General features: G+C 47.4%; 2 protein-coding genes across 2 annotated transcripts in view; both read left to right on the plus strand.

Annotated features, from left to right (window-relative positions):
* The first annotated feature begins 4,440 nt into the window (after window positions 1–4,440).
* Window positions 4,441–9,544, plus strand: LOC129383845 (chitin deacetylase 1-like). The gene is made up of 5 exons (XM_055068771.1): window positions 4,441–5,133; window positions 5,554–5,557; window positions 6,092–6,342; window positions 7,050–7,295; window positions 7,819–9,544. The coding sequence occupies exons 1-5, from the start codon at window positions 4,763–4,765 to the stop codon at window positions 8,144–8,146; spliced, it is 1,200 nt and encodes a 399-aa protein (XP_054924746.1). The 5' UTR covers window positions 4,441–4,762; the 3' UTR covers window positions 8,147–9,544.
* A 4,904-nt stretch (window positions 9,545–14,448) lies between these two features.
* Window positions 14,449–20,720, plus strand: part of LOC126527255 (uncharacterized) — a 30,990-nt gene continuing 24,718 nt past the window's right edge. The window contains exons 1-2 of the mRNA XM_055068634.1: window positions 14,449–14,585; window positions 15,187–15,222. Coding sequence (XP_054924609.1) covers window positions 14,573–14,585; window positions 15,187–15,222 — 49 coding nt within the window. The 5' untranslated portion in view covers window positions 14,449–14,572. The remainder of the gene's footprint in view (window positions 14,586–15,186; window positions 15,223–20,720) is intronic.

Here is a 20,720-nt window from a genome sequence, read left to right on the forward strand (position 1 = left end):
CGCATGTCGCGCCACAGTATCCATATTTGTTTTCTAACAAATCTGAGGATTTGTTGCGACGCAGGAGAATCGGGTTTAGTGAAGGAATAGTGCGAGCCCTAACTCGTTCCAAGGCAAGGGAGCTCGCGGCCACGACAGTGTACGAATGTCCAGTGGTGGAGGAAACAGGTTTGACGGAGGTTTTCTCAACCAGAACCAAAGAGGACAGCCCTATAGGGGATAATACGGACAGTACCCTAGCTAATGAAGAGGTCAGGCAAGCGCCGGAGCCTGAAATGTCTCGAGAGGCAGAATACAGAAGAAAGTTATTGAATGTAAGCCCTGCAACATTGAATGCTGGGCAGGATAAAAATTCCACCCTGTGTAACCTAAGGCCAGACGACAAAGAAGGTGTGGCCAAACAGAACGTAAAGTTCCTCAAGAGGGCAGACGTCCTCTATAGAAAGTGCGCCAGTCGAAAGGGAGAGCAATTTGACCAGCCGCATCCCTATCGTGAGCAGCTCCTGCACCTCGTCCAATTAAGGGGGCTTTTGGGCAGGGCATCTGGGCATTCGTAAAACAAAGGACCGCTTACTGCAGAAATTTTACTGGCCCGGCTGCTTTCGGGAAGTGGAAGCATTCGTGAGAAGCTGCGACACATGTCAACGCATAGGCAAGCACTCGTAGGAAAGGCTAAAGCGCCCATGAAACTTGTTCCCATTATCACGGAGCCGTTTCACAGGCTCATAATAGACACAGTGGGACCACTTCCTGCAACGCAGTCTGGCTATCGGTACATTGTCAATTTACTATGCCCCACAACAAAATTTCCAGAGGCAGTGCCCCTCAAAGAACTAAGCTCGGTGGAGATCGTCAACGCGCTTTTGTCTATCTTCGCGCGAGTGGGGTTTCCCGCAGAAATCCAGTCAGATCAAGGATGCGTATTTACGACCGCACTGACCTCGACGTTTCTGGAAAGGTGCGTTATTAAAATCATTCATAGCTCAGTGTACCACCCGCAGTCAAACGCGGTAGAGAAAGTCCACTCAGTCATGAAACGGCTTTTGCGAGCCCTTTGTTATGAGCACAAAGCCGATTGGGAGTTTTGCTTGCCTCCAGCAATGTTCGCGCTTCGAACTGCACCGCACGAATCAACAGGTTTTTCACCTTCAGAGCTCGTTTACCGACGCTGCCTTCGCTCCCCGTTTCGCATTGTTCGAGAAGCCTGGGAAAGCCGGGCAGACGATACTTCGGTTGTGGCATACGTGCTAGAGCTGCTGGACCGTCTGCACACTTCTCAAGAATTAGCAAGGCAGGAAATGCGTAAGGCACAAAGCAATGCTAATCATTACTGTGACAGGACGGCCCGGACGCGACGCTTTGAAGTTGGGGAAAAGTTAATGATCCTGCAACACTCATTGAAAAAACAAACTAGAGGTTCAATAGGAAGGACCAGTTGACATAATTCAGAAATTGTCTGAAACAAACTACGTAATCACGGTTCCGGAAAAACGAAGGACACCACAAGTGTACCACAGCAATCTACTGAAACCCTACCGGCAGAGGGAGGCCATTGTAAACATGTCCCTTAACCAACCTGAGGAGATGCCTGTCGACTTTCCGGAGTTAACATCAGTAATGGGGGCAAAAGACGTTCACGAGACCATTGACAAGCTAGTAGAGCAGACGAAGTTGAATTCCAATCAAAGGGCCGGACTAGGGGAACTCGTGTTTGAATTTAAAGAGATATTTTCAGACACACCTGGCAGGACCACTGCGATCGTTCACGATATCGAGTTAACCTCATCAGACCCAGTTTGTTCGAAAGCTTATCGCGTTTCACCTCGTCAACGTCAAGTCGTGGCCGCTGAAGTAAACAGGATGTTGGAGCTAGGTGCAATCGAGCCAGGAAAGAGTGATTATACTTCGCCTTTTATCTTGGTTGAGGTCCTAGCAAAGGAGCCGCGACCGTGTATCGACTACCGCCGGCTCAACTTAATCACGAAGGACCATACCTACCCAATACCGCATATCGAGGAAAGGCTTGAGAGAGTTAGCAGTGCTAATTTCCCCTCCACGCTCGATTTAGTCAAAGGGTACTGGCAAGTTCCGTTGACCTAAAGGGCAGGCAAACTTGCGGCGTTTATTTCCCCGATGGGAACCTTCCGTCCGAAAGTCCTGAGTTTCGGATTGAAGAATGCTCCCTATTGTTTCTCTAGCCTTAAGGTCCGGACCAGATGCTACGAGGAATGGAGGACTTTGCACTTCCGTATCTCGATGGCATAGCAATCTTTTCTTCATCATGGGCGGACCATATGCAACACTTGCGAGCCGTGTTGTGTCGTCTACGAGAGGTCAACTTAACTGTTAAGGCTCCCAAATGCCAATTAGGGCGCGCGGAGGTAGCTTATCTAGGTCATGTAATAGGGCAAGGCCATCGTCGGCCTTCCGAGGTTAAAGTGACCGCAATATAAACCACGCTCCAAGCGGGACATCAGGTCATTCCTTGGCTTGGCGGGTTATTACCAAAGATATATCCCGCGTTATTCCGAGATTGCAAGTTCTTTAACAGATGCTCTCAGAAAAACAGAACCGCAAACGGTAAAACGCGATGACGCAAAAGAAAAGGCTTCTAGTATGCTGAAGAAAGCACTAACGAGTCAGCCAGTGTTGAACGCGCACGACTACTCTAAGCCATTCATTCTTCAGTGTGATGCCAGTGACAGGGGTATGGGGGTGGTGCTTTGTCAAAAAGAGAGGTGACGAAAGCAAACACCCCGTACTGTACGCCAGTAGAAAGCTTTCAGTTCGTGAGGAAGCATGCAGTGCATCAGAAAAGGAATGCGCCTACATAGTATGGGCTGTGCAGAAGTTATCTTGCTATATCGCTGGTTCAAGGTTCACCATAGAGACTGACCACTGTGCCCTCACATGGCTGCAGTCCACGTCTACGAAAAACGGCCGTCTTTTGCGCTGGAGCTTGGCTCTTCAACAGTACACCTTCGATATTCGTTACAAGAAGGGTGAACTTAACGGCAATGCCGACGGTCTGAGTCGTTGCCCCTAGAGTAGCGAAAGTCTCATGCTCACTCTGGCATTTTTATGTTTGTATTTTTTTTTTATCGCGAAGTTGTAGTTGATGGTTAGCTGATATTAGTAACCACGACCTAACGCTTTTAAGAAATGGCTGTTTTCAGTGTTTGAGGGTTGGAGGACGTGAGAAAGGGATGAAAAACCAGTAGCGGGTTTTCTTTTTCTTTTTTGTAAAGCCTGGTGTTTCTTGGGGGAGGATAGCCTTGTGCTCGCTTACTTCGTGGTTGTGCGTCCGGCACTGTTCTGGAGTGATTATTTGCCCAAACAGGAGACGACAACCAGCGAGACCGTTTTGCAAGTCCAGTTTCACCAGACCGGACCTGGGAGAAAAGGCACACAAGAGCGCCACGGGGACTGATGAACGACTCCCAGGAATCTACCAGCTACGAACCAAGGGTCCGTCACCCCGGAGGGAAATTTTGCAGCTGAAATGCCGATCCCCCGCCCACTCGCTGCTGGCCCCTACGCGTCGGGATCTTCCTCCCCCTCCGGAGATGCTGTTACGGTTGGCGTGTACACTGGAGCATCCTTGTACCCCGGGCACAAAGGATGCTCAAAGACCCTGCTCAACCGAAACGGAGGATGAATTCCTAATTTCCTATGGTTGTCTCGTGTGGATGCCGGTCTTGCAGGCGCCCCGCAGTGATGACAGGCCCCTTTGTGCGTGCGACCAAGAGGAGCACCCTTGGTCGCACAGACAGGACCTGCAGGTTGCCGCCAGCGGAGGCAAGTACGTGGAAACGTCACCTGGGAGAAGGGATCAGCCACCCATCCAGAACCAGACTCGGTGCCTGTCACGTCACGTTGACGTGAGCAAGATCCCGCCTACGACTTTAGCGGGCCTATTTGAGGGGCCCCGCAATCTACTTTTCCAATTCATTCATTCTCTTCTTCTTATCCTTCATCAGCCATTGAATAAACAATGCAAGTTTCACCCTAGAAATCGTCTCGTCCTTGCCTGGTCGCCCATGGTCTACCTTACGCCTGTAGCCTGCCGACAATGCCACGCTACCCAATAGTAACGCCGGTCGAGGTTCGTGAAACAGGCGTTGCAACACCGTCAGTCATTTTAGCAGGTACGCGGCGAAGACGGTACCGGAAGGTACAGCGGACATGCGCTGACGACACGGGTATGCAGTGCATCGGCCGCGTAAAGATCGCGCCACGCCAGCTGTTGGCGACGAGACGTTTTCTGTTTACTGCGCGTCATGCGTACAGAGCATGTATATGACGCACTCAACGAATTCCGTTTCACTAGTGGCTGCACGTTCATACCGATGTAGGCAGGCAGGTGCTCCAAATATCTCGTGATATCCGGTTGCAGTTTCCCTGTGGTCGTGGTAAAACCAAGCAGTTATGTCACCGCGGGGTCCCAAGGTATAGACTATACTGCGAAGTGCCGATACCGTCTCGTAAGCCTGCAAATTTGAATCTGCCTGTGCGTCTGTTAAGTTACGCTGAGTATATATACATGCGAACGCTTTACGCAACAGCTGCTGTTATAGAAGCGAGCAGAACGTCATTGTGATTCCAAGGTAGACTATACTTGGCCGTCTTGTCGAACCTGCAGGCTTACAGAACCTGCAGAACTTGTGCATGCTTCTGCTCAGTTGGACTGAATACTGACTGGCACAATTCCCCACTACAAATTAAGTGATCGTCGGGGACTCGGAAGGGGAGAGCTAGAGCCATGACGAGGTACGTGCTAAGCCTCATCTTCATCGTGCCGTGGGCCTGGGAAACCACTGTCGCGGAATCTGCGACCCCGTGCGACCCCAGCGTGTGCAGCTTGCGCGACAACTGCTTCTGCTTGGGCACGCGACCGCCGGCTAACCTGAGCGCCAGCAGCATGCCCCAGTTCGTCATGCTGACGTTCGACGACGCGGTCAACGAGCAGAACATGGACTTCTACCGCCAGCTGCTCGGTCCAGGAAGGCGCCGGAATCGGGCCAACGGCTGCAACCTGGCCGCCACGTTCTTCGTGTCGGCCAAGCACACCGACTTCTCGTTCGTGCACGAGCTGCACAGCGTGGGCAGCGAGATCGCGATCCACTCCATCACGTGAGTCGTGTGTACCATTGGTTGTAGGCTGTACCATTTGTGTTCTGTTTGCGTTCATTGACGGTATTTTGGCGGTGATGTTGACGGCATACGACAGTCGCGATGTCATGTTAATGTTATACCTTACCTTGCCTGAACTACTTGTGTTTGTCCACGTAGTACACACAGAGAGACTCATTCACTCATTGCTTTATTGAAGAGAGCCCAAATGAGCAATCCTTTCTGACGGCTCCTCCCGTGTCACGTTAGGTGAAATACCACGAACGCAGAGGGCTAAGGTTGGTCACCCGTTTCCCGACTACGTCGGGACAGGATCCGGTCGTACCCATTCCCCGCTTCCCCTCTCTCTCTCTATCTCTCTCTCTACTCCTTCTCTAACATTCCTCCTCCCTGGACTGTCGTTGCTGTTGCGGTGAGCAGGGAGGCAAGTGCGGCTGCTCCTGCAATCCTTTTGCGAGGGTTCACGGGCATTGTTGCGTCCCCCAGGGAGCTTGAAAAGTCCGTTTTTCGGGAAATGTATTTCGCGCATAGGGAACACAAGATATATTATTACAGTGACTAACCATGTTGTACCCAGCTGCAGCTCAATATAGTGGGCACTGAGTGCCACTGACGTAATAGCTAAGTCGTGCTTCCTTTTATTACGTTTTTTCTTCGACGAGAACACCTGTCATGTAGCACAAAAAAAACGACGAATTGCGTTTCGACAGAGCGTCGAAGGATGTCGCCACGTTGCCTCTGCCGTCCGCGTTTCCGGTAACCCGGGGTGCTGTTCGTTTGGGCATCGCCGAATTCCGGCATATTGTCGAATTGTGTGATGGCGGCATTTTGAGCCAATCATGGCTGACAGCTGGGGTGGTGAATTCGACAGCACGGTGGAATTTGACAATTTCCAGCACGGCACCCCCGACCAGTATTCCTTACAAAATCTGCCCCACCGCATTGCTCGCAGTTATAGTCTAATACGTTCTCCCGATACATGGGCCACATCCGCAGGCACCGCAACAACGTGAGCTACTGGCGCACCCTGGACGTCGCCGGGTGGGAGGCGGAGTTCGTGGGCGACCGCGACCTGCTGCGCGACTACGCGTTGATCCCCGAGCGGGACATGGTGGGAGCGCGGGCGCCCCACCTGGAGCCGGGCAACGGAGAAGCGTACCGCATGATGCGGCAGAACGGATTCGTCTACGACTCTTCCGTCAGCATCGAGTGAGTATGCACGCACCGACTGTTTTCACAATCGCGTCGCGCCCATCCGGCATGCGGAGCCACGGCCGGTACGGTCGAGCCTTTAATTTTTGTGACTTGAAGACCGCACTGTAACTCCAGTCTAGCTGTACATCGGCCGATACACCTGAGCGACAGTCAACATGTGAGGGTCGAATGGAAGGAAGGAAAAAGACAGGGAGAGGAGGAAGGGAATTATTTACATACCCTACAATGAGGTAAATAAATAAATGAAAACGTCTATGTAAACATGAACAGCCATTGTTCGCTACTGCCGTTACCTCGATGATGAGGACTCAGTCGCGCCAGCTAGGGAGTCGCAGTGCAGCCACCATTAACTATACTGCCTTCCTCCTCTCCTTTACCGAATAAACGACGAACATACTGTTGAGCGCAGACATGGCGTAGTGTGACAATATGGGGGAATATTTGGCAACGAGCAGCGCGGCACTTTTTTCTGTACGCGACCGCTTCGTATACTTTAGGGTGCGCACGACAGTTTCCCCTTTCATGACAGCAGCGGCAGTGCACTGCTGTCATACGGCATACCATACGGCATACCATACGTGATGCTTGCCATACGGCACACATCACGTTTTTTTTTTTGTAGTATATGCGTGCAATCGTTCTTCGCGAAGAAGTCTGCAGCTGCTGCACATGTATACCTGCTCGTTGTTTCAAACGCGCAGCTACATCAACAAGACCGACAAGCTGCCCGTGTTCCCCTACACGCTGGACTACGGCCTGGCGATGGAATGCTCGGTGCCGTCGTGTCCCCGTGGTAGCTACCCGGGCCTGTGGCTGGTGCCGCTCGACCATTTCTATCGGAGCACCCTGCGCGGTGACCGATCGCGCGCGCTCGGCAGCAGCTGCGCCATGCCCGACTCCTGCACTCCGCAGCCGACCACGGAGGACGACACGCTGGATTACCTCAGGTGCGCCTGACACGCGCGGCCGCGCGTGCTGCAAATAGAAAAGAAAGAAAACGCGAACCTGAACGACTTGCTTAGGCCTAACACGGGGAGGGCGGGAAATGGAAATTTGAGGCGATGAGCCAAACGAGAACAAGGTGAAAGCAGGAGCCAACGTTTCGACAAGTGGGCTTGTCTTCAAGTCCACCCTGGAGCCGACGGGCGCCGTGCAGGCCGGCGCTCCTGCCGCTGGCGGAAACACATGTAACGAACCTGCTAATATAGCATGCATAACCACCTATGCTATACCGCTGCAAATGTGCCGGTTCACGGCTCTGTTCTCTGACTAATTACGCAATCAAACAATCAACACTTCCCATATCTAAACATTCTCAAGGAACAAACACATACGCCTTCAAGCGTATCATTGTTTTAATGAAGGACACAGCTTCCCACAGGCGTTCGTCTGTTCGCTTACATTGACGATCATCGTCGACGCGTTCTACGCATATTTTTTTTCATACCCACTCTATACGATTCCACACAGGTCAAATTTCGAGCGGTACTACCACACCAACAGAGCTCCGTTCCCGGTGTTCATCCACGAAACCTGGCTGTGGAATCCGGGCCGCCGGCAGGGTTACCTTTCCTTCGTCGACTGGCTCCTCACCATGGACGACGTGTTCGTCGTCACCGTGACCGAAGTGGTGCGCTTCATGCGGGACCCCAAGCCCCTCGGCCAGTATGCGCAGACCGGTTGCTCGATGGCCTCGGAGTTCCGGCGTTGTCCGCAGGTCCACTCGTGCTCGTTTCCCGAAGCGCCGATCCCCGAAACCCGGCAGCTCGTCGGCTGCAAACCGTGTCCCGAAAGTTAACCGTGGTTGCGGGACGTCGTGTGAAGAAAACCGGAGGAGGAGGACGACACGCGGGCAGTCCGGAAGCAGCCCCTTGTAAAAATTCCTAGCAACATTTTTTAGACAGTCTTTAGACTTTGGTTACTAGAACCTACCAACAGTCAATTAAAATCCTACCAGCTGTCTTTATACATCCTAACAACGCTCTAGTAACACCCTAGAAACAATTGGCCACCAACTCCCAATAGAAACATGTTCATAGGATGTCTTTAAACTTCCTACCAATTTCCTATGAACATTTGTCTTTATACACCCTAGTAACATTCTTTTAAAAGAGAAATGTTCGTATATCTTCTGTTAACTTCCTACCAATCCCCTATTAAAAAGCCTTCTTTATACACCATATTAATATTCTTTCAAAATAAATGTGTTTATATATTCTATGTTAACTTCCTACCGATCCACTATTAACAAGCTTTCTTTATACACCATATTAACATTCTTTCATAAGAACAATGTTCATATATTTTCTGTTAACTTCCTACCAATCACCTATTAACAAGCTTTCTTTATACCCCATATTAACATTCTTCCAATTGAACAATGTTTGTAAACGTTGTGCCAACTTCCTACCAATCACCTATTAACATTTTTCTTTTTACACCCTAGTAATATCCTATCAAGAATTGTATCCTATCAAGAATTGGCTACCGTACTTCAATTGAAGCATGTTCATAGATGGCCTGTAAACATTCTACTAACCGTCAACCAACACAAGTCTTTAGGCTCTTTAGTAACACTCTGGCAATATTTTACTTACATGTGCTTATGTACTTGCTACTGACGTCTTACTATACCCCTAGTAACATTTGTCCCACATACGACCTAGTAGCATAGTGTAAAAATTTCTCAGTATGTGTGAACATGTTGGTAAAAGGCAGTATGCAACCTAGAAGGTGCATGTACATGGAAAACAAATGCAACTTTGCACTGAAAGAAGTTTATTCACACAAAAGTATTTACACAGAATTGTGAGAGAAGTAGTAGAGAAATTAATAAAAATAATAAATGAATAATGACTTAGTTGATTACGGCATGGCAGCTGTCGCATATTCTCTAGCCAGCATCGATTATAATGTATTTTTCAAATTCAGAGCTGATGTCTCTCAGAATGTTTGCAGAATGAACCAACCCTCCACAGAAACAAGATGGTCAGTGTTAACATCATGTTCAGGTTAGCATATCACATACATAGAACAGCTTTTTAACAAGGTTCATGTGAATGCTAAAATTGTAACCGTCATCGCTGTTTACTGTTTACTTGCAGAGGAGATGGCAAGGATGGGGCACATTTTGCTGCGTTGTATTTACTACATGTTATTAAAATTATGAGTGTCCAAAATGTTTTCTCTACCAATTATCTGCATAAAGGATTTACTCACTCAAAAAGTTAATTACATGGTTTATTCATGGTGAAATTCGTAGCGCGCACAATAGACACGGACGCAGAGAATGTGGACACGCGAGCGCTTACTCACAGATGGTTATTTTTGGAAGGTCTGAACGTAGCAGCGCCAGCTAGCTGCACCGAGCATGTGAAAAACGTGTCATCCATTTTTATATAAGCAGATTACAGAGCATGAAGCAGTATTCAAGAATACAAATGCTTTGTCAGTGACAGTAACCAATGGCTGACTGGCGCATTTTTAAGCACGCCTTATTATATGGAACGCTTCTGTAATTTGACGTGTTCATTTATTTTTACTCGAAAACAAAATATCAGTGTCAAAAAATACCGGTTCACAATGACATAGGTTGCAGTGGTTAAACAAGTGCGAATGGTTTTCTTTCACATTCGCACTTGCCTAGCCAGTGCAACTTATGCCATTGTGAACCGGTTCGCTGAAACATATGTAATTGTGAACCGTGAAACTATACGCTCAATATTTTACTATCTCTCATCCTGTGCAGCCAGAGTAGGAAAGAGCAAAGAATGAGTTCATGATCCGACAATATTTACCAGACATTAAGTCATTGCGAACGCTGTGAAAATGAAGTATTTGTACGCTTCTTGTTTATAGCAGCTTCAAGCGAACCGCATGACACCGGGCAGCTTAAAAATGGTAAGAAAATCGTTCTTAAAACATTTCACGTCGTTACAGTTCGCGCTATAATTACCTGCCAAAATGCGGCATAAGAAACTGAAATAAAATAACATCAAAATAATACGTTTGTGAGAAATGATGGAAAAGAACGTACCTTTTATTGTAATTTGGAGATAGAGAGAACTTCGGCGCATAGCAGTCTTGAGGAACAGCTGTTCGCTGTTTGTGCAGTTTAAAACACGGACAGTGCCAATATTAAATCACTTCACACGACACTGCATCGCAGCTGGCAGAGAAGTTGCAGAAACGTTCACATCAAGGAACGAAGAAATCACCGTGGGCTTTGGAAACACGTTGCTGGTTGGCTTGCATCGATGAATTAGCCACAACACAGCATAAGCATAAATAGCAGCAAAAATAGCTAGATTGCTGCTACAATAGGCGACGAAACACCTACATCGCCCCAACCTAGGTTTAACCTAGGTACCTAGGTTCTAGGTTCAAATACTCGCTCTCACTCAGCAGCAGCTGTATTTTGCAGCCTTTTGGACATTTGAGCGGCAACGTTCCAGCGCCGTGTTACCCTGAGTTTCGGCCCATTTTCTTCTTTTTAACAAATATCGTGACGCTACTATGCTGACACGTTCCAGCTTAGAGCGTACTATATATATCGCGGAGCGCACTGACCTGATTATCTCGTTGCAAAGCTAATTGGTGGCATTGCAATAGCAGTGCGTGGTGAGGGCAAATTTACGTGCGAGCCCCACGCCACACCACCCGCCTGCCCGCACGCATGTGGTCGGGTGAAAATTTGCACATTTCACAGACTGGTACACACATTTCGGTTTACACTGCATGTGCGAGCCCAGTGCATATGCCAAAATTTGTGAACCAGTGGGCGAAATGTGCAGTTTTCTGCACGACCGCACGCGTCACGGCTCAAGCGTAAATCGGCCTTTAATTCACCAGCATCCAAGGCCGGGATAAAGCTCCGCAACTGGTGCGCGGCCTGCACAGTAGTCCGCTATCACACCTGTCAGGTGGTGTAGCGCAAGCAAAATTGACCTTTAAAAAGATTAGTTCTAACAGTTTACGAAGATATTTCTTTAAACATTTTAGTAGCACTCCGTCAACGATTGGCTACCCACTTGGATTGGGAACTATGATTTAAAACAAAGAGCTTGATTCCTGAGTATGTCATATATCGGCATTAATGTCTGTTAGAAAAATTTATCAACAACTCTCCCAAGTTACTTCCCATTCTAAATATTTTTCGGCAAACAGTACGAGCTGTGGACGTACTGAGGACACCTGTCCTCCAAAAAGAAAAATTGTTCAATGATGTATAATAAAACATTCTTTACACAAAAGTAACGAGCCCTTTGACGCAGTACTAAAGTTGTTATACAAACAAAAGCTAGAAAAATACATGTTGATGGGGCACTTAAAATATTCTATGTGCAAAAGTAAGAAAAAAGTCTTTTAACGGCGTATTCAAAATATTCTTTATACAAAAGTGAGAAGGAAGTATTTTAACGGTGTATTAAAAACATTCTTTATACAAAAGTAAGAAGGAAGTCTTTTAACGGTGGATTTAAAATTTTCTTTATACAAAAGTAAGAAGGAAATCTTTTAACAGTGTACTTAAAACATTCTTTATACAAAAGTAAGAAAGAAGTATTTCGTCAGTGTATGAACAAATGTTACTAGAATGTAAACGTAAATAGACTGTCAATGAAGTAAGTAGAAAGTCAGTAGAAATCCTAAACAATGTTAATAGGCATTTTTTAAGGGGTAGTACTTTGGCTCCGGCTGCGTTCTTGTCTTCTGCTCTGCGCTCGTCGTCTGTCTCTACGTTGCTGCGAGGCGGTTCGGTCGTCGCAAGACTCACTGCGTTTAGCGAGTCGGCCTTTCCCGCTTTGTCGTCGGATTTCTTGTTTTTTTGCCCGATGCACAGAATTGTATCTGCGTGTGGATGCTAATAAATTTGAGACCGTAATTTCGTGTGTGTGTAGTGCACGAATTTTCTTTTTTTTTTTTCAGCAACGCCCGATCTAATTGTTTGACAGTGTGAAGCGAAATTAAGCAGCCGCTTTAAAAGCGTCATCTGTGGCTCGGCGTTCTGCTCCCAAGCAAGAAGCCGTAGTTACGATTCCCTGGCGCAGCGGTCTCATTCCCATGAGCACGGGCGATGCAAAAGTATCCGTTTATACTTTGCTCGCCCGGGATGCTGGTGACCAAAATGATCCGCAGCCCTCTGTTTTGGGAAATCAATCAATCAATCAATCAGCCAACCAATCAATCAAATAGCCAACCAATCAGCTAATCAATCAATCAATCAGCCAACCAATCAATCAAATAGCCAACCAATCAGCTAATCAATCAATCAATGAAATAATCATTCAATCAATTAATTAATCATCCAACCAATTAATCAATTAATTAACCATCCAATTAATCAATCAATCCAAGTAGGTAAAGTGAGCACTACAATTCTGATGTGCAGAAATTCGATTAAGTGGTGTGCCTCATTCCTATCACACGACACTTAATTTCTCCAAACTCGCATGTCTAAGACAAAGTACAGTGTTGTGCAAGGTTGAAAATTACGTGTGGTAATTAGCGAAGGCATTGTGCGAATGGTACGAACCGTACATTTCTAGAAATTTACGTTATAGTTGTTATTTAATTCATTTCCTTCGTTAGGCCATGGGGATCGCGCAGCATATGGTTCCATGTATCGTAGTTCGGTATGCAAAACTGGCAGTGCTAGCAAAACTTGCTAATAAAGACCTGCTCATCACTGGCAATATTCCAATATTGCGACAGGCCACAGCTTGGAAAATATTTCATTCATGGCATGCAAATAGCTCCGGCAGCTGTTGGATGGCTGGAATGTATGCAGCATGCACGCACCTGTCGCACTCATGGCCTCCGAGATCTTGTTGCACAAACGGAGCACGCAGTGTTTGAGGTCACAGGCATGCACTCCAAATTGAGAGATCTTTTTACGTGGTATTTATTGTATCAAGTGTAAACGCCACGATTTGCGGAATACACAGAAATTTTTTTATGCTGGTAAGTCTGGACAGGTGATGATCCAGCGCGTAATTAAAATATGTTTTCCTCACACGGAGAAAAAGGCGTCTTGTGGACACGCTGAAGTATTTTGTGCATGCTCGACAGACGAGAGAACGCAGAGCGGCAAAGTGAGAGAGGAGATGCATCGGCGCAAAAAAAAAAAAAAAAAGACGGAGCACCGAATGTATGATCAACAAACAAGCGTTTTCGTTCTGTCGATGTCCTGTCCTGTGTGTGTCGGTGTGCTTCAAAGTGGATACATTGATATGTATCCGCTATGAAATATTACTGATTCGCCCAAATCTCGTTCTTATTGCAGTGGTAAAAGGCACGTAGTTTGTACATACCAGCCCTACTGTAATGCGGGTGTACATAACGTGGTGCCCACGACGTAGTTTGGGCGCCGGCAGTGCACAAAAGCATAGCCTCCGAGATTAGTTTTTGTTGGTCTGAGTGAGCCCGCGCTGATAGGTGTGATGTGGACTCCACAGACGTGCCAACGGCGCCATGCGACGTATGCATTCGAGATCGTCCGGAACACAAAAACGCGAAGGACCATTTCTTGCATGTGAGAGGGGGGCTCGGTTTCTGATTCATCAGAGCCGTTTGCTTGCGTAAGTTTATCTCGAATAGCATAGCAGCGCGTTGGCCACCTCGTATTGTGACGAGTAAAGAAGCCTGCACTATGGTTGCGTTCAGTTGTTATTAGAAGAACTGCCGAAAAATTATATATTAGGAGGAACCTCGACCACTGCTTCAGCTAACCATTGACAGAACTGCTTAGTAGTGCAATGGTATATTTTGACGACCCATGACATGTTATATTACTGTGATTGTGCCTTCGCCTCGCTCACGAGTAGTACAATATTTCACTTCGCAGCTTGTCCTAATTGCGACTATCCTTTTAGGCATGCTCAATTTTCACTGCGCAATCTGCTTAATTAAAATTGTCGCAGCAGTAGCTGTAGCGTTTGCTCGGATTTCCTCGTTTGCTCTGCCAGAACCAACCGCGAAAGTCATTCTGTTCGCTCATAAGCCGCACTTCTCTTCTATCTCGGTACTGAAACTGAAACTGAATAAACTGCGCCAGGTGGCGCTGCCGTTCCGCTCTCTTCGTCCAATCGCGTGTCCCGACAACTGTCATAGACGCCAGTGACGAGGTGCGCGGCGGCTCGTATAAAAACATTGTCAACTGCCAAGCGTTCTCGCCTTTCGTGCGTTTCCTCAGTATTTCTTCTGTGCGCTAGAGCAAACACTTCCAATGGAGAACGCAGGTGAGGTTTCTGCATTTCACCGTTCTCGCCAGGCATGTCAGTCTTGCTTTGTCCGCCGACGAGCTAATTGTGCGAGCGCTTCCTAAGCCTACTACAAAACGCTTTGTTTCCGAAGTGGTACGGTGCATTATTTGTAGCAGCTGCGCATTGATATTCAAATGTCATCTGAACGCGATCGTTTAATAAGCAAGCTTAGTGGCTTGTATGTCGACCGGTTGGGCATACGTAGATACAGTTAAACTTAAGCGGCGCGAAATAGTTTTTTGTGCGTGCGAAGACGAGATCAACTGCTGAGGGAGTGGCGGCCTGAAGCTTTTCTGGCGGGAGGACTTTCCACTCTTGCTTTCTAGAAGCGATGCTTCATAAAGCTTTAACGAAGGCGTCGTAGCATTTATTCGTTCTTCTTTTCTCCAGTCGCGCGCTTGCTGCATTTGTTGCACAAGTATTTGTAACGACACTCCAAAAGCTTTCGTTCTTTATCTGACCCTAGACGAGTGTCGAGCCGTCCGTTAGGGACTCCACGCATGTCTAGTGTTTTTTTCCGTTTTCTGTGCTTTATTGCCACCCGCTTTGTTCTCATAATCGTGTTCTTTTGTTTCAGATGTCAAAGCTGTTGGCGCAGGCGGCGATTCGGAACGTGAGCTTACCGCATGCTTTTTTTTATATTATTATTTATTGCTTTCTCTCGTAACCTTGTGCATTCTTGCGACGAACGCTTTGTGCAACACCTCTGACATCAACGATGCAACCGTCATTTGGCGCAACCGTTTTTTTATTTTTTCTTTCCTTTCGCAGTAGATTTAGTGGCAGGTCTTTCGAGGGTTCGTCTGAGCGAGCCTTTGTCCTGTCGTGCGAGCCCAGCTCACTTTACGTCGTCATCGGGCGCATCTTCCGAATCGCCGTCACGTGCCGTGTTTATATAGCCAGCACATTCGCTCGCTGCATCTATTTGTGCAGTTGTCGAGCAGATGTGCAGCATCTGCGCTTTGGCTTCTGCGTAGCAACTGTTACAGTGCGCTCGGGTGTTATCTGTGGCTTGACAACATGCGTCATCCATTTCTTTTTGTCGTGGTCGGTACTTCCTGTATCATACCCTCGGTGCTGAAGTGATACCGTGGAAGAGTTTCAGGCAATGTTCTTTTTCCATTGGCTCGAGCAGGGGTTATCTAGGTGACAATTAAATGGCATCCATACCTCTAATTGGAAATGGAATTTCCTTTTAAGTGTCTAATGTACTGTACGGTCTACTTTTAAAGAGAGAACCTAGTTGGCAACTCGTGTCCAATTACAGTTATGATGTAAGGAGATACATATGTTTTAGTGTGTAGGTGTCGGGCTGATGTGCCCTAGAAATCGGGTTTCTATAATGTAGCTTTTCAGCCATATTGGCATTATTACGCGCTAGGTGTTTCCTTCAAGAGTGGACCGTACCCCAAATTATTTATGCTGATGCTTGCTGTGTAGTTTTGATATAGAGAATAGAAAAGCTATTTTGGAAATACAGCATTAGAATGTGGACACGAAATTCACTTGTATGACTTGCTGACAGCATTAGCTGAGCCTGGACATTGAGCTGCATTCTGGTGTGCACTCTAGTTTTCATTTGCTTGAGGCCTGATGGCATAACATACCATGATAGCATGACGAAACAAAAGCTTGGGAGTGGACAATGTCGTTTTCAGAACATTGAACTATGTTGCTGTGTTACATAGCAGGGTCACAGTTTCTTCGTTATTTTTTGTTTCTAAGCAAACATCAAGCTTGGTAAAAACAGCTTTACATAGCGAGGGCTTCGCAAGGCCAATCTAGGTCAGAGAATGAGGAAAGAGAAGGCAGCGTCTGTAGATGTCATTGACTGGCTCGTCTATAGATGTTTGCTTTGAACGAAAAGAAGGGACTGAGGGGCCCGGATTATTTTTTTCCACACTCGCATGAAGCCAATAGACGGTGAAGCCAAGGAAAGGATAGGAGAAATTGCCTGTCATTATAATCGGCATCTGAAAATGATAAGGTAAGGGGAAATGAAACGAAAAGAACTTGTTGCCGGTGGGTGTTGAGCTTGCATCTTCAGCATTACGTGTACGATGCTTCATTAATTGACCTACAGGCGACTGTTGTTCTCCCATCGACTTGCTTGGGTGTTTGTGCATGTTTACACAATTTGGTTCCCGGAGTGTTAGCCAGCACCATTCTTGTCCATGGCGACAGATGCCCTTTTTCACTTCAATTGCAACTGCAGGTAATGTTCCCCATGCTATCTTTGGTTTCATTGTCTGTTGGCTTCATGGTTTTAATTTTCCGGGCATTCGCCACTGCATTGCTGACTTCTCACCAACTACAGAATGTTGTGAAGCTAACCAGAATGTCGATCTGATGGAGGTTAAAGTGGCACTAAAAAGAACAAGCAGTAGGTTTACCAATGAAAAGCCACGCTTGCCATGAGAGAGGCCTTGCTAGGCCACAAAGACGTAGAAATGAAACGGGCTACGATGCCATCTTGGACGATCCTGCAACAGCTTGCCGCGAGGTTATGGATTTTCTAAGTGTTCGGTTGATCAGCAGAGAAGGACAGCACTAATGTACACAAAGACAAAACTTTGCAAGTTTCACAAACTTTCACAGTACAACGGCCTAACTGTGCAAAAAGAAAAAAAAATGCTTTGGAAGTTTGGGACCGCGCACTGACTTACCAGTGGTGCAGGGGTTTCAGCGTGAAGTTTGAAAAATGGAAGCTCTGCTCTCGTTCCTCTAGTCATCATCTCTGTATGGCAAAGTAATGATGGTGGGGTTTTGAATGGCTTGAAAATTTTACTGAGCCATAAGTCAGTTGTAGCTTATTTATGTTTATTTAGGATGTACAGCGGTCACAAAGACCATGCAGGTGAAGTTACGTAAATACAAAAAAAAGTCTTCGTTTTCTTTTCTGATAATATAAACTGTTGTACAGTAACACTCGTATCATATGCAAATTGAACAAAAGGCTTACACAGGATGTGTAGTGTAATGTCAGGCTGCGGAGTGATTGGTGATATTTCGTGCCCAGGGGAATCCCTTTATATTTTGTGTTCCTGTGCGAGCTTCACGGATTGTACTGGCTTGCTGAAGTATGGTTTTGTAAAACGTTGACAAGTTGTTAACTTCTCAGCTGCTCCGCCTGTGTGCTATTAACCTGCTGTCAGTAAAAAAAAATTGCCCTTCTAACTTTTCTGTCCGGGGAAGTGATTCTCTTGGAAAAATGGCTTTGTAGAACGAAAATTGTCTTTGAATAAAAGACTCCACTGCATTGGCAGCTCAGCACTGACTCTACCATTGCAGTTCACAATGAAGCACTCAGTCGAGGATATCGAATTTTAGCAACCATGAGGCCAACAGACAGTGAAGGTAACGAAAGTATAGGGGGAATTAACTTTTAATTATGTAGAATGAATTGGGATTAAAACTAAAATTCGCAAAAGCTTCGTATTGATAAAAGTTGAAAAATATTGCGAAGATTATTTCAACTTTCTTGCACTTTTTCTTTTTTAATCACTAATAGACGTACTTCCCCATGCTAATTCCTCCTGTTCCTCCCCGTGTCCTAGCTTGGTTTAAGTGTCTGTAGACCTCATGTTCATTTTAATTGGCAAGTTGTATTTTATATTTTTAAGTGGCACCTGGTGTAACTTGAGAATACACTTAGCATTTGCCGCGAAATTTCGGCAGCCAGTCATAGCGATGATAGGAAGTGTACTTGTTTTTCCTCGGCTCTCCTGTTTGCTCTAGTGGGGGCTAATTTCGCGCAGTGGAGTAGGCACGGCAAACAGAAGGCGCTATCCTGAGTTTATCGCTATGTTGCTTTATTGTCGCTAGTTGTGTGCACTGCTGCGGAAGCTGCTGCCGAGCTTGGTTTCTTCTTCTCCCGTACAGCGAAGTATTCGCGGGATTAGTTTGCATATAGGGTATTCTACAAAAAACGAATGGCGGCCTCGACGTGTCAGCGCTTGTTTCGGCCGCGCGCAGTACGGTTAAAAGCGTGACCTTCGAGATTGGTATCCGTTACTCTTGGGAAGCCGTCGCTGGGGGTGATCAGGTGCGACGTGGTATTTCCTTTGCACGTGACATGTGTCGATGGAAGAACTGGGTTTGACTTGAAAAAGAAAATTATGTGCATTAACTTCAGCTCCGCATTACCAGTTAATTTAACCGGTTACGAAGTCCCACGTCAGCGTTTAGTTAGGGGGACTCCCTTCTGTGTTTTCACGGCAGTGTACGAATCCTTTTACTGATATTAGTAATACACTGGTAAACTGGCACCGCCTGTTCCGCTTATGTAGGGTGAGGGAGGGCAAATGGCTCCATTGTATGATATACAAGTCTCCGTTATAGTGAAAACGCTCTTTGTAACGAAAAGCGGTTGCTGGAGTTGGCGTGTTTTTTTTTTTTTTAATGATCAATAATCTTTGAGCACAGGCGGGCACCCCTCGTCATATAAGTACTTTCGTATTTGTCGCCTCGTTTTCCCGCGCGCGCCGCTGCGGCGCGTCGGTCGCGTTCTCGCGCGCATATGAAAAGGTGGCGCTTAACGGGCTCGCTGCGCACTGCACGTAATTTGACGGACGTCTGACGCGCCTGCGATATGCCGCCACATTTGAGCGCGCATCGACGGGACTTGCGGCGGCCGTTGGCCGAGGTGGCGGGGGTGGTGGAGGGGGGAAATGGAAAGTCGATTCCGTGTAGCGGTTACGAAATCCAGATGGGGACCCGGTTGGTTGGTTGGGTTTTGTTGGTGGATGGGGAGCGTGCGTGATGTGCCTCTCCTCTCCTGGGCCCATCGTCGTTAGGTTAATTAGGATCACCCTCTGCGCTGTTATAACCCCGGGCTGCTTGGAGCGCCGCGGCGCCTCGGGCGTGTGTTATGTTGTCCCATCGCTTTCGCGGTTGGCGGCGACGCCCCCTTCCTCCCGCCCTCCCCTGCTGGGGTGAATGGAACCATTGGGATAACGAAGGAACCGTCGCCCGACCGACGCTCGCGTTTGTGCGAACCCGCGGACCTGCGCGTTGTTTGTATCATCGCGTGCCGCTGTGCTAATATTAATGCCCGTAAACTACTTTACAAACGCTAACGCTTTCTCTCTCTCTCTCTCTCTTTCTTTACTGTGGCCGAGCTGAGTGATTTGTTGGTGTTGTGTTCGAGTTGGGTGATGGCCTGGGTATGGTAGGACGTTCTCTGGGACCCATCGCGCTGGCCCCACTGACTTGAGCGCTATGTTGCCGAGTACGAGGTCCGGGGTTCGGTCCCCGTCCACGACGAGCGAAATCCGGTGTAAGGGCGAATTCGAAAAAAATAAAAACAAAAATACACGGCCTCTATACTTGTAGTTGACTGCACGCTAAAGAAGCCCCAATTGGTCAGAGATAATTTGGAGTCCTCCACTCCACTACCTTTATAACTCGATATGTGGTTTTCGGACGTTATACCTGATAACTTTAGACTATTAAAAAAATCTTGTGATACGTAAGCGAAACGAGACCAGTGGCCCGCCGTAAGAATCGCACCTTTCGACGACTGCGCCCGTCAGTCTGAACCCCAGTCGTTGAGGCTGCTTTGCCGTGCCGCGTGGTGCGAGTAGTGAGCGGTTAAAATATTTACATTTGAGTTATTAGCAAGGTACAAATCGGGAATCAATCCGCTGGCCTTTCGCGAAAATTGGTCCCGCTCACTCCTGTCGTGGAATCCGGGAAATCGTTTCAGTTAGAAAGTGAACAAAGCTGGGTGTTACTGGTACACTCGTTGCAAGTTCTTCGGCCTCCTAGCTCGAACCTGTATTTTTCCTTTCGTGCATCGTTGCTGACCGCTCTGTCCTTGCCGATTCCGCTCGCCTGGCTATTCGGCAGAGGCGAACACGGATACTCCGAAGATCGCATGACAAAGGCGACGGCCGCGCGGTATCCATGCGTCCACATTCGCCGGTGCACGACACAAGACGCACCGAACGGTATCAAATTTGACACGGAGCGCCTGTGCTCCGATGCTGACATCCCGGACGAAGTTGTGCTGGCCGGAGAAGTCTCTCGCTAGTTCCTTGCAGCACTGCCGAAGCTGCGGGACTCATTAGCCAATAGGAAGGGCGAAATGCCTCGGAAGATGTGCGCATC

Source organism: Dermacentor andersoni, chromosome 9, assembly GCF_023375885.2.
Source record: "Dermacentor andersoni chromosome 9, qqDerAnde1_hic_scaffold, whole genome shotgun sequence".
Classification (NCBI taxonomy): domain Eukaryota; kingdom Metazoa; phylum Arthropoda; class Arachnida; order Ixodida; family Ixodidae; genus Dermacentor; species Dermacentor andersoni.